We start from the raw sequence: 17,464 nt of genomic DNA, 5'->3' as shown, positions 1-17,464 counted from the left end.
GTGCTCAACAGTGGTCCGTCTGCAGCCATATGCCCCTGCAAGATCTACAGACAGGGTTGGAGGCTGGGATATTTCCATGCGGTTGCTTCCCAAGCTCTGGTATTCGGAGGTTACTAGCTCTGAACATGGAGGTTCAACACAATCCATGTTAGGATTTTCTTGAGATTTCTCTCCTAGTCTCCATACATAGGGCCAAACTATATGTGAATGCATCTCTGGGTCAGACCCAGGAACTCCACCCCCATTTTAAAGCCTAATAACTGGCCATTTAAAAATACCACAAGGGCCTCATCAGATTGCTCCTGCAGCACTATGGGGCAAGATGCTTTTGTCAGCCCCCCACTTATTCCAGTGAAAAATCAGCAGGGGGGGGGTGCAGTTTGCAGCTGTTTCAGCACACATGAAAAGGTGATGGGGGGTACAAGAATGTGTTGCCCCTCAGCTTTGGGGGCCCAAAGAGGGGCCCCCAAATGGAAACATTACTGAAATGGCAGGTTAGATTTGGGGATGCCATCATGTCTAGTTCGGCCCTCAGAACATTGGTAACGAGGGGTTTAACTGATGAGGAATTTTTACTGTGCCATCCATACTATGGTTTAAAAAGAGATTTGTTCAGGTATACAAAAATTCTGGAAGCTCTGTAAAGTCAGTTTTATTTGATCAAGGAGGAGAATAGTGTGAAGAAAGGGATATTTTAACCCTTTCCTTCCCTACTTGCTCTTGGGTTTCAGAGGGGCTCTTTAACCCACTTTGGCTTCTGAAGCCCAACTGACTTTTTAAAAAGATTTCACACACTTTAATGGTAAATCTCTCTCCGCCCTCAGTTAATGAAGCCTTAATCTGGATTTTTCACTACCTGTTTTGCTCCAAGGGTGGGTGGGTGGCTTGGTCTGTCGGTTGTTTTTGTGTGTGGGTTGCTGAGCCATGGCAGACTGTCAATTTAGAGGTCTGTCAGGCTTTTAAAGGCACCTCCTCCCTTTCTCTTTGGCTGTTTTTTTATACAATGACAAATGGGCTAATCAGCAACTACATTCCAGACACAGAAAGTGTCGTGCACCCTGTCTCCTAAGAAGGAACTCCCTGCCCCAGGATGTGGTGATGGCTGCCAGCTTGGAAGGCTTTAAGAGGGGAGTGGACATGTTCATGGAGGAGAGGGATATACATGGCTACTAGTAAAAATGGATACTAGTCATGATGCATACCTGTTCTCTCTAGGATCAGAGGAGCATGCGTATTATATTAGGTGCTCTGGAACACAGGCAGGATAATGCTGCTGCAGTCATCTTGTTTGTGGGCTTTCTAGAGCAGGGGTGGGGAACCTTTTTACTGCCAAGGGCCATTTGCATATTTATCACATCGTTCGGGGGCCATACCAGGTGTAGATCTTGGGGGGAGGGGAGAGGCTAGGGTTGCCAGGTCCCTCTTCTCCATTGGCCGGAGGTTTTAGGGGTGGAGCCTGAGGAGGGTGGGGTTTGGGGAGGGGAGGGACTTCAGTGTCATAGAGCCCAATGGCCAAAGTGGCACTTTTCTCCAGGAGAACTGGATCTCTATTGGCTGGAGATCAGTTGTAATAGCAGGAGGTCTCCAGCCACCATCTGGAGGTTGGCAACCCTAGGAGAGGCTATGCAGAGAACTCTTGGAGGTTGCCTCTGCTCCCCCCCTCCTCCCAGGTGGGAGGGCAGCCAGCAGTGGGCCCGGGCAAGGAAGGGAAGAAAGGAAGGGAAGGGAAAGAAAGAGGAGGGAGAGAAAGAAAAATAAAGGGAGAAAGAAAAGGACAGAGAGAGAGAAAGAAAAGGACGGAGACAAAGAGACAGAAAAAGAGGGAGAAAGAGGGAGAGAAAGGAGAGAGAGTGACAGAAAAAGAGGAACAAAAGAGAGAACAGCCCCCTACCCTGTTATCCGCCCCCCCCGAGCCTAACTGAGGCAGCACCCCCCCTCCGGCAGGGCTAGATCTAGGCGGGTGCTGGGCAGAGCAGCTATCACAGCGGGGAAAGAGGGGGGTGGCACAGGCCGCGGCAGCAGTAGTTGAACTTTGGCTGCCAACTGGAGGCTGCCTGGGCGCCCAGGCGCTGCTGGCGGGAAGGGTGCGAGCTGTGCTGGGGTTGCCCTCCGGCCCCCTTGCTTCCTCCCTCCCTCTCTCCCTTCACAGGGGCACCTTTCCCGGAAAAGGTGAGAGGAGTCTCCCGGCACCTTCGCTCTCCGCCTCGCGCCGCATTCTTTCCAGTGCACCTCTGGCTGGCTGCGAGAGGGAAGGCATGCATACGTGTGCTGCTGTTTTGAGAGCCTCGAGTGTGCGCCAAGCCAGCCTTCTCCCCTTGCACGCCCCGCTGCCTCTCCCTCTGGCTCCCTCTCTGCTTCAAAGTCTCAGCCAGGATCTAGGGCTGGGTGGGGGGGTGGGCGAAAGAAAGCCCCTGTCCCACCCCTGGGAGGCACCACACGGGGCAGCCATGTGCCTGGGGCCTGGACACAGAGAGCCCCGTGGGCGGCCTAATGGCTGCTCACAGCACCAGCCCAATCTTCTGTTCTCTCTCCTGTCCTGGCCCTCCTCTCTCCTTCTGTCCTTTCCCAGCCCTCCTGGCGGAGAGCGGGGGCCGTGCCGAGCTGCCAAAGACCACTGAGCCCCGTACCGGCGAAGCAGCACCATTTGAACTGCCGCTGAAGCCCGCTTGCCATGGTGTCCTTGGCACCCGCGTCCACTGGGCAATGGTGGCGCTGCAGCTCCTGCTTGCGGCAGCGGTGGAGGAGAGTGTGCCGTGGCTGAGCACAGCAAGTCGCAGCAACCGGGCTTCAGCCTTCTCGCCTCCCCCACACACACACCTGGCGGCGCACGCGGTTCTGCGCAACCGGGCTTCAGCCTTCCCACCCCCCCAGAGTCCACCAAAGGCCTTCCCAAGCCTTTGCCTAATCGGCTCCCCTGCGCATGCTCCGCCGCAGGGAGCGGCTGGCTTCTTCTGCCCCCAAAGGGTGGGTGGGAAGGCTAAAGCCCCGTTGCTTGGAACCCCGTGCGCCGCTGGGTGTGCAGGAACCCTGCAGCACACTTTAAAAACTCCTCTCCCCGCTCAACATCTGACAGGTGGTGAGAGGGGTTTTTTAAGTGTGCCGCAGCGTTTCTGCAAGCTGCGGCTTCAGTAACTGTTTTGGGGAGGGCCGTGCTGCACGTTTCAATGGAAGGGCCCTGGGGCTCCCAAGGGCCACAGAAAATGTCCTTGCGGGCTGTTTCCGGCCCGTGGGCCGGAGGTTCCCCATCCCTGTTCTAGAGGCACCTGTTTGGCCACTGTGTGAACAGACTGCTGGACTTGATGGGCCTTGGTCTGATCCAGCATGGCCTTTCTTAAGAATATGAGAATGGGGTGGGGGGGAATCCTTGACCTTTTAGCAATATGGAGTGAGAACAAAGACTGAGCTCACACCCAAACTGCACTGTAGTCTGAAAGGGAAACAACAATTTACAGCCACTTACAAAACAGATTGAAATGTTATCTGAAATCACAAGTCCCCACCTGGCATCAGATAAATATGAGGCAGCATCGGATTAAAATCAGGATAACTTCTCATGAGTTTTGTGGATTTTTTTAGGCATCTCTGAACTAAATCTATGTGGCTAAGGGGTTTTAGGTCTATTTTGACATTGACAACTGCTGATCAAATGAGGCTCTCCTTTTGTTCTACACAATTCCCCAGACTTTTCTTCAGGCTTCAGCAAAGTCCTCATAAACCTGGTGCCATCAAATCTTTCTTTCTTCATGAAATTGCCACATTGAAGTCTGCATTTTTTTTGCAAGGCTAGCAGATGGGACTTCTTTTGGGAGTGCCAATAGTTACTCCTTGTCTAATTTATCAGCTCAGAGTTTTTTTCTCAAGGGAACAATATTCTACAGCTAGCACCAACATTAACATGCTCTTTCAGTGGTGTGATGTATCCTGGTCAGCACTGCCAGTTTTATCTTCCTTAGCTGAGAGAACACTACTTTATATGAATTGTTCTACTTACAAATATAAACGTAAAGCATAAATGGAGATAGACAGTTGTGGAAGATTATCTACCCTGCTTCAGATACCAAAGAGGAACTCTGCACCCAGTGTTTCACCTTCTGTATTCCCCACTCTGTGTCAACTGCAAAACTGCAAAACTGTCAGTTCAGGGAACCATCAACAGTGACTAAGGAATACTAACTTTCATAGGCATTACTTTAGGCAGAACCATAGTGATATGCATGCTCATGGTGATTAGACACCAAATTCGTGGTTAATTTCAGAGCAGTGGCTTTCCATTTTTACTGATGGGCCACCTTCTAATTCTCCTATGCAACATGGAGACTATACCTATTTTTTTTAACCTGAGGTATTGTTTTCCTGCTTTACTATATTCCTAAATTTGTCCTGTTCTCTGTTTGTCCTTTCTCTTTCCTCTTTTTTCTCCTTCTTTTCCATCATAACATTATTGTGGGGTGGTTGCAGCATATATCAGATTGTGAGCTACTTATGGGTCACAGCCTATTAGTAGAAGATCCATGGTTTAGGGAGCAATGCTAAGAAGATCTACTCAGAAGTAAGCCCTATTTTAGTCCAGTGGGGCTTACTCCCAGGAAAGTGTTCTTAGGATTGCAGCTCAAGAGAGAAGCCTGACATATCCCTGTAATTTAGTACAGTCATACAATCCACCACAAAAAAATAGAATCTAATTTATTCAAGTATGTAACCTTCGGCCCAGTTTAGTAAAAAATGTAAACTGCAATGGTAAAAGCATGTGAAGGAGATTTTTCATGGGTTCCCCACCACTTGAGCAGTGTCAGATAATCAGACTTGTTCTAAACTGTTCTTGTTCCATCTTCATGGTCAAGTTGAATTATTTTTAAAGGTATTTGATTTGATTTTAACACCTAATGTTCTTAATTTTTTAAAGCCAAAGCCAACTGAAACTGTCACAACAGATGAGTCTGGGGTAAGATTAGTGAACTGACCCCAGTGATTGTACCTCTACTTGGTTTTATTCTTTTTACCATGTCTCTTCTCCACTGGTTTTTTCTGTACTCTTCATAACTGTCCTACTAGAAAGACATATGCAGTGATTGGTTTGTTGTCAATGTACCTATCAAACTCTACTACAAACAAACCCAACATGACCCTATTAACAAACTGGAAAACTTGGAAATGCATGTGAAATATAAAGCATTTCTACAGGTCCCGTGTGCTAGCATGTAATTTTTCCTGTCATATCATGCTTACAAAGCTGAGAAGGCCCCAGAGAGACATTTTCAAATCTTACCTCTTTCACCTTTGCATTTGTTTGTTGCTTTCTTTTCCTGAAAATGTCGCATGTCCTGCATTTTATTTGGTTTGGTTTCTCCATAATACTCTCTAGAACACTGAAGACAGCGCTAGAATCTCCATTACCTTTTTCCGTCTCTTCCGCGTGATGCGTCTGGTGAAGCTCCTCAGCAGGGGTGAAGGAATAAGAACACTGTTGTGGACATTTATCAAGTCATTTCAGGTAAGTGTTGCAGTTAAAATCTTCATATGATGCAATCCAGAACGAATAACAATAACCCGGACCCAGCCCTTATTCATGGACAAAGTCAGAGTGTACATTGGTGGTGGATAGTGCCGTCAAGTCACATCTGACTTATGGCAACCCCATAGGGTTTTCAAGGCAAGAAACATTTAGAGGTAGTTTACCATTGCCTGCCTCCACATCATGACCCTGGTATTCTGTGGAGGTATCCCATCCAAATACTAACCAGGGCCGACCCTGCTTAGCTTCCGAAATCTGATGAGATCGGGCTAGCCTGGGCTATCCAGGTCAGGGCAGAGTATACACAACCTTTTGTTAAATCCAGCTAAGATTCAGGCCAGATTGATGCTGCAAGGGCAAAATTCCTTTGCTTTATTTGTTAAGGTGAGCATTGCAGATGTAATTGAATACTGATGAAGGAAAAGTATGCAGCTTGTTTTCAGAGGCACACATGTATTTTATACTTAATTGTAGTGATGCCTTTAAAGGAAAAATTATAAGCAGGTCTACTCAGAAGTAAGTACCATTATAGTCCATGTGGCTTACTCCTAGGGAGTTCAGTTATAGTCCATGTAGCTGTACATTTCTCAAACAAACAATTAACTGTTGTGATTCTGCCAGATTCCATACTTCAGACATTATACTGTTCACAATAGTGCACCATTTGCATGCGGTATAGACAGGGTTATATAATGTCTGAATAATCTCTTACAGGAACTTTGCATCTTTTGTGTCACCCCACACACTATTCAATTTATTTATTTATTTACTTCATTTAAATGCCACTTTTCTCCCCAATGTGGACCCAAAGTGGCTTGTATCCTCCTCTCCTGCATTTTATTCCCACAGCAACCCTGTGAGGTAGATTCAGCTGAGAGTGCGTGACTGGGCCAAGGTCACCCAGGAAGGCTCCATGGCAAGTGGACTTGGGCATTCAAACCCAAGTCTCCCAGATCCCAGTCTGACATTCTAATCACTACACCACACTGGCTCTCCTAAATATTCTGTCCTTTCCTTATCCATTCTTTCCACGGGCCATTTCATGTCATTAATTGCAATGTGTCATGGTTGCCCCTAATCTAGAGAGTAAAGGAACTGGGGTGAAAGCAACAATGGGGTGTTTTAACCTAATATTTATAGTGCACAGTGTGTAAAACTATAAGCTTTCTGTGCTGATTTTATGAAACCCAAATTAAAGTGTTCTTTAACTTGCAATTTCTGTGCCTTTAAACATACGAATGAATTTCTAACTGCTTTAGCTCTTGAAAGTTGGAAGGACTTGGATCCAGTTGAGCCTTTCGGTGGGAAGAAGGCATTCCCTGTCCCTCAGGAGCAGCATTTCAGGGGGCATTTTGGACTCTAGCAGAAGGGGGGAGATAAGAAAGGTACAATCTGCAGGCAGAAATCCTTCCACTTCCTGAAATTCTTGGCTGGATCCAAACCAATACTTTTACTGTGTTATTTTTAAAAAGTTCTTATTCATTCTCACAACAGATTAATATGGTCACCATTGCACCCATTACAACATAAAGAGGGGAAATAGCCTAATGCTCATACCCATGGCTAGTCATCATGGTTCTCTTTGTCATCATCTTAATGCTTCATTTAATTTCTGTCTTCATGGCTGTTGTTGCTGCTATTGTTAACAACATTCAGCAATTATATTTTAACAATGATTAAAAGGCATTTGAAAATTTCAACCTCTGGCATGATGGATTTAAAATTATTAGCCACATGCCTGATTGTTTACATGTTTACTCAGAAGCAAGTTCCACTGAGTTCGGTGGGGCTTCAGAGCCAAGTGTGAATACAATAATATCACCTTCAATACTATTTTATTAAAGTATGGATTAAATTATGTTTCTTATTAATCCATTTTGATTTTTGACTTAAGTGCAGTGCCCACATCTAGTTTCTAGAGTATTCGTGATATGTTGGGGAACTTTAATTTGATATGGCATGTCATATTCTATTGCTATTTCTGCTCTTTCAACTTCCTTGATGCTTGATAGTGGTGAATCAGAGACGTGAACTGTGATTGCAATCTGCAGTACTGATGCTAATGTGATCTAAAAGGTCGTACAAACAGCTGATGTAATCTTGAGAAGTTTTACATTATAGTTCTGCAGCTAAAGACTTAACATCATTAGGAAGTGGTTGATGCTTTCCCATCTGCCCTTCTCTTTTGTGTACTGAATTAAAACTAGGTTACACATTCTCGCATTGTAGATTCAAAGCACTGACAATCAACTTTTGAAATAGTTGGTTTAAAAAAATTAAAAGGGGGCCTAGCTCAGTGGTAGAACATTTGACTGCAGATGAAGTTGACCCTAGTTCTGTTCTCCTCCTTCTCTCCGAGGCATCTCTTGTAGCAGAGGAGGCAAGTTCCTTTGAGTTTCAGCCTGCCAATGGTGATATGATCAAGGTGATAGGTTGTTAATCCATTGTGTTCTTTAATTATTTGAATGCCACCTTTGCCAGTCCCTTTAACAGAGAGGACTCATAGGATTGGATTCCACAGAGTTTCCGCTGACACAAGAACTTCTGTCAGCAGAATGTCACTACCTCACCTCTTTCCTCCCACCACTGCCCAAAATATTACCCCCCCCATGCTGGGGGTTCCTGGGGGCCTCCTTTCAGCAGAAGCGCTCTGTTGGGATCTAAGCCATAGGTTAATGGCAGAGCACATGCTTTGCATGTAGAAAGTCCCATGTTCTTTTCCTAGCATATCACCAAAAGGTAACAATGCAGGGAAAGGACCTCTGAGATACCCACCTATCAGAGCAGACAGCCTTGGGCTATATGGACCAATGGCCTCATTCAGTATAAGGCCATTTTATAGGTTCGAAGCATTTTTACAAATGCATTCTTACAGGTATCGGTCCCTAGTTCACTTACTGCAGACAATTCAAATAATTTCACAGTGACAGTAAATGTGTTGGTAAAATGAATGTAGAGTCAAAAAGAGGTACAAGGTATCATTATCTTTAAAATAATCTGTTTTCCCCCCATAGGCTCTACCATATGTAGCTCTTTTGATAGCCATGTTGTTTTTCATCTACGCGGTTATTGGAATGCAGGTAATTGACAATGGTTTTCTTTTAAAATAGGATTTTATTGATGTATTTTATATTTTATGTCAGCTCCCCTCTAAACATACCTTTGAAGAGTAGCCATACGTTCTTGAAATAAGCAGGTAGGCTGTAACTTTTTTTTAATCCTGAGAGGAGCAAAACAGATAAGGAAGAGCCAGACTCCACCCACATATCCTTATGTTTCTGTGGTGGCCCCTTGCATCTGCCATACCCTCCCCCTTGAGGCTCACCTGGTGCCTGCCTTGCTTTCTTTTAGGTGCCAGGCCAAAATACATCTTTTTACCCAGGCTTTTAATTAGGGGTTTTATCTTATCAGGTTTTTTAAAATGTTCTGCTCCTGTTTTATGGATAGCTTTTATGCTGTTCATGTCCAATGGCTCGTTTTTATATTTTTACTTTTTAAAAGCGTGAGCTTGGCGCCTCCCGGAGTGCCATGAGGTGGTTTGGGGAAGTATAGGGAAGTGGCTTTATCTGTTTTCATGTCTTGAAAACAGATAAAGGCTCCACTGAGTAACATGTTTTTTCTGGCGGAGCCAAAAGCAGCTTCATGGGCTGGTTTGCAGAGGCAGTTCTGTTCCTGTTACAGTCCTGAGGTGTTTGTGTTTATATTGTTTACCTCTCTGTGTTGTCATAGTTTAATACTGTGAGATGGTTTGAATGCTGCGATAAAGCAGTATATAAAATTTTAAATTAGAGTTTTTCTCTCTCTAATGAACTATGTATTAAAACTTAGTTTGGTGTGTAAAAGTTTGGAAAGCCATAAGCTAGTACAGGTTGAATATCCCTTATTTGGACTGCTTGGGACCAGAAGTGGTCCGTATTTCGGATCTTTCCATATTTTGGAATATTTTGGAATTTTTGCATATACATAATGAGATATCTTGGGGATGGGACCCAAATTCATTTATGTTTTATATACCCTTTGTACACTTATTTTATAATTTTGTGTACATGGAACCATCAGAAAGCAAAAGTAACTATTTCACCATAATACCTGTATCAGGTGTTAAACGAGAGCAACAACAAACACCAAATAAATTAACAATGGCAGGCTTTCAGTCCACCTACGATGCAGTGTACACTGTATTTTTTTTTAGATGAGAGGAAACATTGAAAGCAGGTAGAATGGATCTGCCTGCATGCCAGCTCGAAGGGTCCGGTTTTCGGATCAGTCTGGATATGGGATGTCTGGATAAGGGATACTCTACCAGTAATACCACTATTGGTCATTATTATATTGTCCTTCACAATAAACTTTCAAAGTTGAGGTCTGTTTTTAACATTTTACAGGAGTCCAAAATCCTCTTTTCAAACTGAACATTGATTTCCATTTGGTCAAAGGAACTAGTATTGCAAAACCAAAGCAATGAAGTTCTGGCTGCAGATGTTCTATACTGCATGCCCACCTGTTCTTTCCTTGAATCTGATATCAATGCCAGCTGCTGATGCTTAGGGGGAAACTCTTGCTTTCTCTGTGTGTGGGCTTCCTCGAGGCTTCTGTCTTGTCATTCGTAGAAGCGGTATTAGAGAAGATGGATTCTTAATTTGATACAGCAGGACAGTTTATGATCAAAATTGTGGTCGATGGAATGAAAATAAAAACAAGTACAAATTTCTGTATTTTTTTTAGGTGTTTGGCAAAGTTGCTCTGCGGGATGGTACTCAAGTTAACCGGAACAACAACTTTCAGACTTTTCCCCAAGCAGTGCTTCTCCTTTTCCGGTAGATTTTAGTGATTCTTTATTTGGTTACTAATATAGAACTGTAATTAGTATGTTGTAAATGTCATCATTTCTTGTGGTATTTATTTTTGGATATTATAAATGTTTGATAAATTGACCAAGCACATTGCCCTAGCATGATCTACCCGGTGCACTTGAACTGGGAACCTTCTGGTCTGGATGCCTAGTGCCCCTTGTGAGCCACTGAAAGTGGCAACATGGAAGAAAAAAGGGCAGTATCATCTGCTCACCACTTCCTCTGACCTCACCTTTACTATAAATGTTTGTAGATTAGGTTTGGGACTTTGGGTGTGCTCTTACCAGTGTGTCAGCCTGCCCCTTCTAGCTGCCTTTCTATTAGATTCCCCTCCAGTCTGCCTACTTGCCATCCTGCTTGCTCATCTGAACACATCACATAGCAAATCAGACAAGTGTGTATAAAATGTGTACAATTTTACTTGAACAAGGAGGAGGAAAGGCAGCATGGTGTATAGCCTGATCTTGTCAAATCTCAGAAGCTAAGATTGGTTGGTAGTTGGATGGGAGACCACCATGGAAGACTCTGCACAGGAAGGCAATGACAAACCACCTCAGCTTCTCACTTGCCTTGAAAGCCCCTTGCTGGGTTCACCATAAGTCGGTTGCAACTTGGCAGTACTTACATATATATCACTAATAACTTTTCCTAGGTTTTTCTTCTTAGATTACTGATTGTCTGTATAAGGGCACAGCATGTAAGAACATTATTCACCTGCTGTAGTGGATGTCTTCCAAAGCTCTGGTTATGGTGTGTAAATACGAACCAATTCTCTTTGAAACCTTTCAGATTCTGAAGCAAAGGGGCTGAGCTCTACTCATGTGGAGCTCTTTGGGTGCTTTGAAGCTGCTGTCCTGTAAAAGACTATGGGCTCACATCTGTATGAAGAATTAGCTAGCACACTCAGCCTGGCTGTTGTGATATTGGTGGTGGTGACTATCAAGTCACAGCTGACTTAAGGTGATCCCATAGTACTTTCAAGGCAGGAAACGTTCAGATGTGGTTTGCCATTGCCTGCCCCTGTAAAGCAGCCCTGTGCTTCCTTGGTGGTCTCCCATCCAAATACCAACCAGGGCAGACCCTGCTTAGCTTCCGAGATCTGTCGAGGTCGGGCTAGCCTGGGCCATCTGTAAAAATTGAACCCTCTTGAATCTTAACTGTATCCAGCAAAAATTATTATTGTCATGACTGACATTATTATTGCTATTATTATTAATCAGGAATGTTTGCATGTCCCTAAAACACAAGTCCAGGGTTTTATACTGCATCTTGAATAGACTAGTGATCTCCTGTAATCATCTACCTTGATGAAAAGTGGCTATTAATAAAACCAAACATTTTCATAGTGTTACTGTTATTGAACGAGTAGGGATGTCTCCAGTGACACTTGATTAAATGACCCTTGCCAGTCAAAGTAAATAACATCAGATAAAAATGCTGGTTCCTGATAGTTTAGGAATAATAAATGTTGTCTTACTCAATTACTGGTAAGATGTTTCATATCGTAAGTTTTGCTCTCATTTGATTGTAGTCAGTAGGCAGCTTGACAGTAAGTCAATACTGTAAGCCTGCCTTCCCTTGATGAATGTAGTGACAAGAAATCTGATGGTTTTGGACACTCTTTTTACAGCCTTCCTCCTTAAAACAGAACAAATAGAACTGTGAAGTTATATATACTTCTGAAGCTGCTGCAGGTCTTGTATTTCCCTCTCACTGTGTTCCAAAGTTAATGTCTTCCTTGTTAATTAGTAATACTTCAAATTATAGAAGGGAGTCTTTCAGAAAGTGTCCCATTAGATATTTCATTTCAAAAGTTCTGCATCTTTCTTGAGGCCGGAACCTGACTAAAAACATGAGGTACTTAGGGAGAAGTTATGTTTCGTAGTTTCAGAGTTTAGCTGTTCAGTTGAAACCTTCTTTAAAAGCCACATCCTGAAATGTTCAGTTTTCCCAGGCATGTTAAAACTGCGGTTAGGAAAATCAGAACACAGAAAGTATCAATTTGGAAAAAGAGCACATTCTTGTTGATGAACATAGCCTCATCTTTCAGTGTAGATGTTCATTACAAGTTTAGACTCCATACTTTAAACTTCTCATGGCTAGATACTGTATATACTCGCGTATAGGCCGAGTTTTTCAACCCAAAAAAAGGGCTGAAAATCCCAACTCAGCCTATACGCAGGTCAATACGGTAGGTGGAGGGAGGGGGGGAACTTACCACCGCCGCCTCCAGCGCGCCTTCCCCCGGGACAGAAGCGGCCTGCTGGGCCTCCTGCACACCGGGGGAGGGGGCCGCCGCCTCCAGCGCGCCTTCCCCTGGGCCAGGAGCGGCCTGGGCAGCCTCCTGCTCGCCGGGGGGGGCCCCCGCCGCCACCGCCAGCTGATCGCTGCCTCTCCCGGTAAGTAGGGGGTTCAGGGGCTCTTCCCCCTTCCCCCCTAGGGTGGCGCTGGGGTTCGGGTGGGTCTGGAGGGCCCGGGAGGCCGGGTGGGAGGGCGACCCGGGGGTTGTATAAGCCAACCCTCGGCTTATACGCGGGTGCCTAATTTTTCCCCATTTTGGGGTGAAATTAGGCACCTCGGCTTATACACGGGTCGGCTTATACGCGAGTATATACGGCACTCATTTGTAGTTCTGCGGGATTATAAACAACTCTGGACAAATTCATCTTCACATTTTCCCCTTCCTATAGTTTTAAGCATATTGATTGTAAGTAAAAATTCTGACCTCCACAGATGAGGAAACCATGGTGGACAATGGCACCTGGTCCCAGTGCCAATGGCAGTCTGAAGGAGGTGGGACATCGTCAGGATATAAATACAAAAGATGAAAAATGATGAGCTAGGTCTCACAAAACAGTAGCATCCTGCTATCATGGGTGTGCTCAGTTGATGCCATTAGGCCATCTTGGTTGCCAAAGGCCATTGCATAGATCTGTCCTCTGTCTTACATGAATGGCAAGCAAAGGTGAAGAACAGACTAGGACTACCCACCTGTCTTCTTTCCCCCTTTTCTCACTTACCATTTGCAAATAGGATGGTACAGTTGTGCCTTCTCTTTAGCTGCTTAAGATCTATGCTCTTCTATGAGAGCCAGCTCTTCTATGAGTTTTGCTCTTCTATGAGAGCCAGTGTGGTGTAGTGATTAGGAGCGGTGGCCTCTAATCTGGAGAACCAGGTTGGTTTCCCCACTCCTCCACATGAAGCCGCCTGGGTGACCTTGGGCTAGTCACAATTCTTTCAGAGCTCTCTCAACCTCACCTACTTCATAATGTGTCTGTTGTGAGGAGAGGAAGAGAAGGAGATTGTAAGCCGGTTTGATTCTCCTTAAAAAAGGTAGAGAAAATCTGCATATAAAAACCAACTCTTCCTCTTCTTCCTCCATCTCCACTACTGAATGGCCAAGATACCTTCCCACCTCCTTCAGTTTGCACACATAGTGAGATGTTGAGAAAAGCTGGATTGCTGGATGCTCCATTTGCAAGAGCTGAGAGAGTTTGTCTGGTGTGCCATGATGTGTTGGGACACTGGTTACATGGTTGTATCATAGTTTCATAGGGTAGCCATGCTGATCAGCACAAGAAGATCTAGATTTGACACTAGTAGCACCTTAGAAACCAACAAGATGTTTGGAGTATAAGCTTTCAAGAATCAAAACTTCCTTTGTATCATATTTAGGAACCGCATGGTTGCTGGAGCAAGGGGATCACCTGATCTCCAGTGTACTTCTGCATGTTGGAGTTCTGCACCCTGTTATCACGTGCTGCTATCTGGAAGCAACTGGTTACAAGTAGTACTAAATACTGTCACTCTGAATGAAAAAAACAATACTATCTGGCTCATTGTTGCCTTGGTTTTCACCCCATATTATAGGTGTGCAACAGGAGAGGCTTGGCAAGAAATCATGTTGGCTTGTCTGCCAGGAAAACGATGTGATCCAGATTCTGATTACAATCTGGGAGAAGAAAACACATGTGGGAGCAACTTTGCCATTATTTATTTCATTACATTCTATATGTTGTGTGCTTTTTTGGTGAGTCCAGGAACAGCAATAGCTTAACAGTTGAATGAACAATATTTTATCAGAAAACGACTTTAGAGAATAATTCTCAGAGTTTATAAAATACCTGAGAATTATTCTCTAAAGTCATTTAGAGAATAATTCTCAAAGTTTATAAAATACCTTCAGAGTTAACATTAGAAACAGTATAATTCCATATATAGTGAAAATCACATGGCCATACAGTTCAATAAATAAACATAGTTTATATTGGAGAGTTACACTGATCATATTTGCAGGCTACTAGCTGCAAAATCCAACTGAAGATTTCCATTGTTGTTTTCATATGAGAAAGACATATTGAGCTCAATCCAGCTGTAAGGTTTTCCTTCTAGGTTACATTGATATTTGTCTGTGTTGGGTTTTTTTAAACTCTGTCACGGTTTCTTCATGTTTCAGTTACAGTTGAATACATAGTTCACATTCACTTCTATTATCTTCAATATTTTCATTCTTTTTGTTATTGGTGCCACTTTCATTATGAAACAAAGGGAACAAGCCAGCTAAAGTTAGGCACATTGGTGTCCTGTGCCTCATCAGATGTAAAGCTTCTGATCTCATAGGATCCACATACAAAGCTGCCTTATACTGAGTCGGACCATTGGTCCATTTTGCCCAGGGGTGTCTCCTCTGAAGGCTAAACTAAACGAAATGCTGGAAAATCTGTAATCAGTTCTCTCGCTTAATTTTTTTTTAAATTAAAAGCATCCAGTGAGAGTCAAATCAGATCAGGGCAGTGACAAGGAGGGAGTGGTGGCTAACTTTTCCCCCATTATGTTTTTTGTGATTTAAACCATCTGTTGTAGATGCCATTCACCCTATGGAGGAAAATGTCCAAGTACCTGTTTCATGATACAAATATTAGCCATGGGTGTGTGTGTGATTTGAAACAACACTGCAGGAGATCTGATTACAACTTTCCTCCCACACCCACTTTTCTAGTTTGGTCTTGTCTGGCAGCTGCTCCTTAAGGCATTGTTTTCCACCTGTACTTTTAACTGGAGTTGTAATTGACCTGGTCTCTGGGCTGCCATTTTCCTGCCGGGGGGTGGGGGATCCCCTGCCCCAACCCCTGTTTCCTGCCGCTGCTCATGCAGCCAGCAAGAGAAAAATAATGTTTAAAAAACAGTAATAGCATGAAATTACTTCCATAGAAAAGCCAAAAGTGATGCCAATCCACTTTATGAATCGGTGGCAGTTCTTACTGAGGTGTGATGTTATTTCTAGGTTTTCCCCAGAAGCGACATTAGGTTATTACTGAAAGCGCCTCCCAATGCCCACCCCCCCGACAGACTCCAACCAGTATGCAATATGTGTGTTTTCCTGCTCGACGGCAACTGTTCCATGGCTTGAAGTTTCGGAAGGAGTTACCGTACTCCATTCCTTCGGTTCTATCATATGCAGATTCCACCGTCCTTTCTAGGTGATGTTATTCCCACCCCCCCATGCCATGAAATTCAGCTGCCCATTTTCGCATATTAAGCTTCCATTAAAGGGGCAGGGCATTTTTATCCAGGCCTGTTGGCAACCCTACTCCCTTTTATTTTGTGAGCTGATCATGGTGCTCATCTATAGCTATTAACACTAGCCATGGCTAACTTTAACTAGAATAGTTAAAATTCTACTTATTTATTAAAATGTTGGTCTCTCAATGGCTTGCTAATTTTTAACAATTTTATGTTGGTATATGGTTTTTTTAAATCATGTTTTACTTTGTAAGCCACCTTGAGCAGGTTTTCTGGAGAGGCAGCATAGAAATTTTCTAAATAAATAAATTATGCAAATGGAGGAAATAAAAATACGCTTATCCGTCTTTCCCCCTAAAAGGGGAGAGGTGGCTTACAAAACAAAAACACCTGTATGGTAAATTAAACCACAATATCTTACATGTGAAAACACAAAGTACCAAAATACTAGTAGTAAAATACAAACACCATCAGAGAAAGTCTCTCTACCATGTTCGGCAACAGTGATTCAGAAACCTCTTATTGAATCACCAGGCCTTATAGGCTTTTTGAAGGCAGAAAGTAAAAGCATCCTGCTCACCTCTCCTGGAAAATTATTCCAAGGGAATAGGGCTACTACCAACTGGAAAACCCCCAACCAGGCTCATTATCACTGGCCTAAATGAAAAGAGCATCCATAGCTAGGATTAGGAGACAAAAGCCTTGAGGGGAAAAGGGGTGTGTATATTAAGACAATGTAAGAAAGAGAAATACATAAAAAATATGTGCTTTATGGTATTGAGACATATATGTCAGAACTTAATTATTTTACCATATACTTTTGCATTTGCCATAGATTGGTTTGAAGAATGTGTCGGTGTATAAAAACATGCACTCTTTAATCTACGAAATATATAGATATATAAATAAGATATATATGCATGTACATAGAACTACATTAATCATGTCCACTTTTCCATGGGAATTTAAATGTTATTAAAGAGTTCCTTCAATTGTTTTTAAGATTATCAACCTCTTTGTGGCTGTCATCATGGACAACTTTGATTATCTGACACGCGATTGGTCTATTCTTGGTCCCCATCACCTAGATGAATTTAAAAGGATATGGTCAGAATATGATCCTGAAGCAAAGTACGTACAACTGGTCATTTTGTCATACTATGCGCCTACCAGAGAAATGAAAAATAAAAAAGAGAGAGAACAAAGTCATTTAAAAGGCATGTAGAAGTATTTAATCATTACTCTATGTCCCTTGTAGGGGAAGAATAAAACACCTCGATGTTGTTACTTTGTTACGACGCATACAACCCCCTCTGGGGTTTGGTAAATTATGTCCTCACAGAGTTGCATGCAAGGTAGGCTTTGGTATCTTTCAAAATATTTTCTCTTTATTGTACCAGTATTTCTGCATAGTGGTAAATGGGTTTCTCTAACTTTAAGCAGCTTGATTCTCTAAAATGATGACCTTGGCTTTTCCCAGGTTTCGTCTGATCTTTACAAGAAATTTCCTATTCTTTTCTTGGCTCACTGGTTCAGAACAATATATGAGTGTGAAGGGTTTGTGAAAGGAAGATAT

General features: G+C 43.4%; 1 protein-coding gene across 4 annotated transcripts in view; it reads left to right on the top strand.

The window, feature by feature from the left end:
* The window catches only part of CACNA1D (calcium voltage-gated channel subunit alpha1 D), a 347,998-nt gene that overhangs the window by 268,185 nt on the left and 62,349 nt on the right, over positions 1-17,464 (top strand). For 3 of the 4 annotated variants that reach the window (XM_056865912.1, XM_056865904.1, XM_056865919.1), the window contains 6 exons: positions 5,363-5,491; positions 8,527-8,592; positions 10,238-10,329; positions 14,236-14,395; positions 16,892-17,019; positions 17,147-17,243. In XM_056865912.1, coding sequence (XP_056721890.1) covers positions 5,363-5,491; positions 8,527-8,592; positions 10,238-10,329; positions 14,236-14,395; positions 16,892-17,019; positions 17,147-17,243 — 672 coding nt within the window. Of the gene's footprint in view, positions 1-4,903; positions 4,943-5,362; positions 5,492-8,526; positions 8,593-10,237; positions 10,330-14,235; positions 14,396-16,891; positions 17,020-17,146; positions 17,244-17,464 lie in introns of all 4 variants that reach the window. The other variant, XM_056865897.1, reaches the window with a different exon arrangement.

This window comes from Euleptes europaea, chromosome 1 (assembly GCF_029931775.1).
Source record: "Euleptes europaea isolate rEulEur1 chromosome 1, rEulEur1.hap1, whole genome shotgun sequence".
Classification (NCBI taxonomy): Eukaryota; Metazoa; Chordata; class Lepidosauria; order Squamata; family Sphaerodactylidae; genus Euleptes; species Euleptes europaea.
The sequence above is the reverse complement of the archived record's forward strand: the minus strand, read 5'-3'. Positions and strand labels throughout refer to the sequence as shown.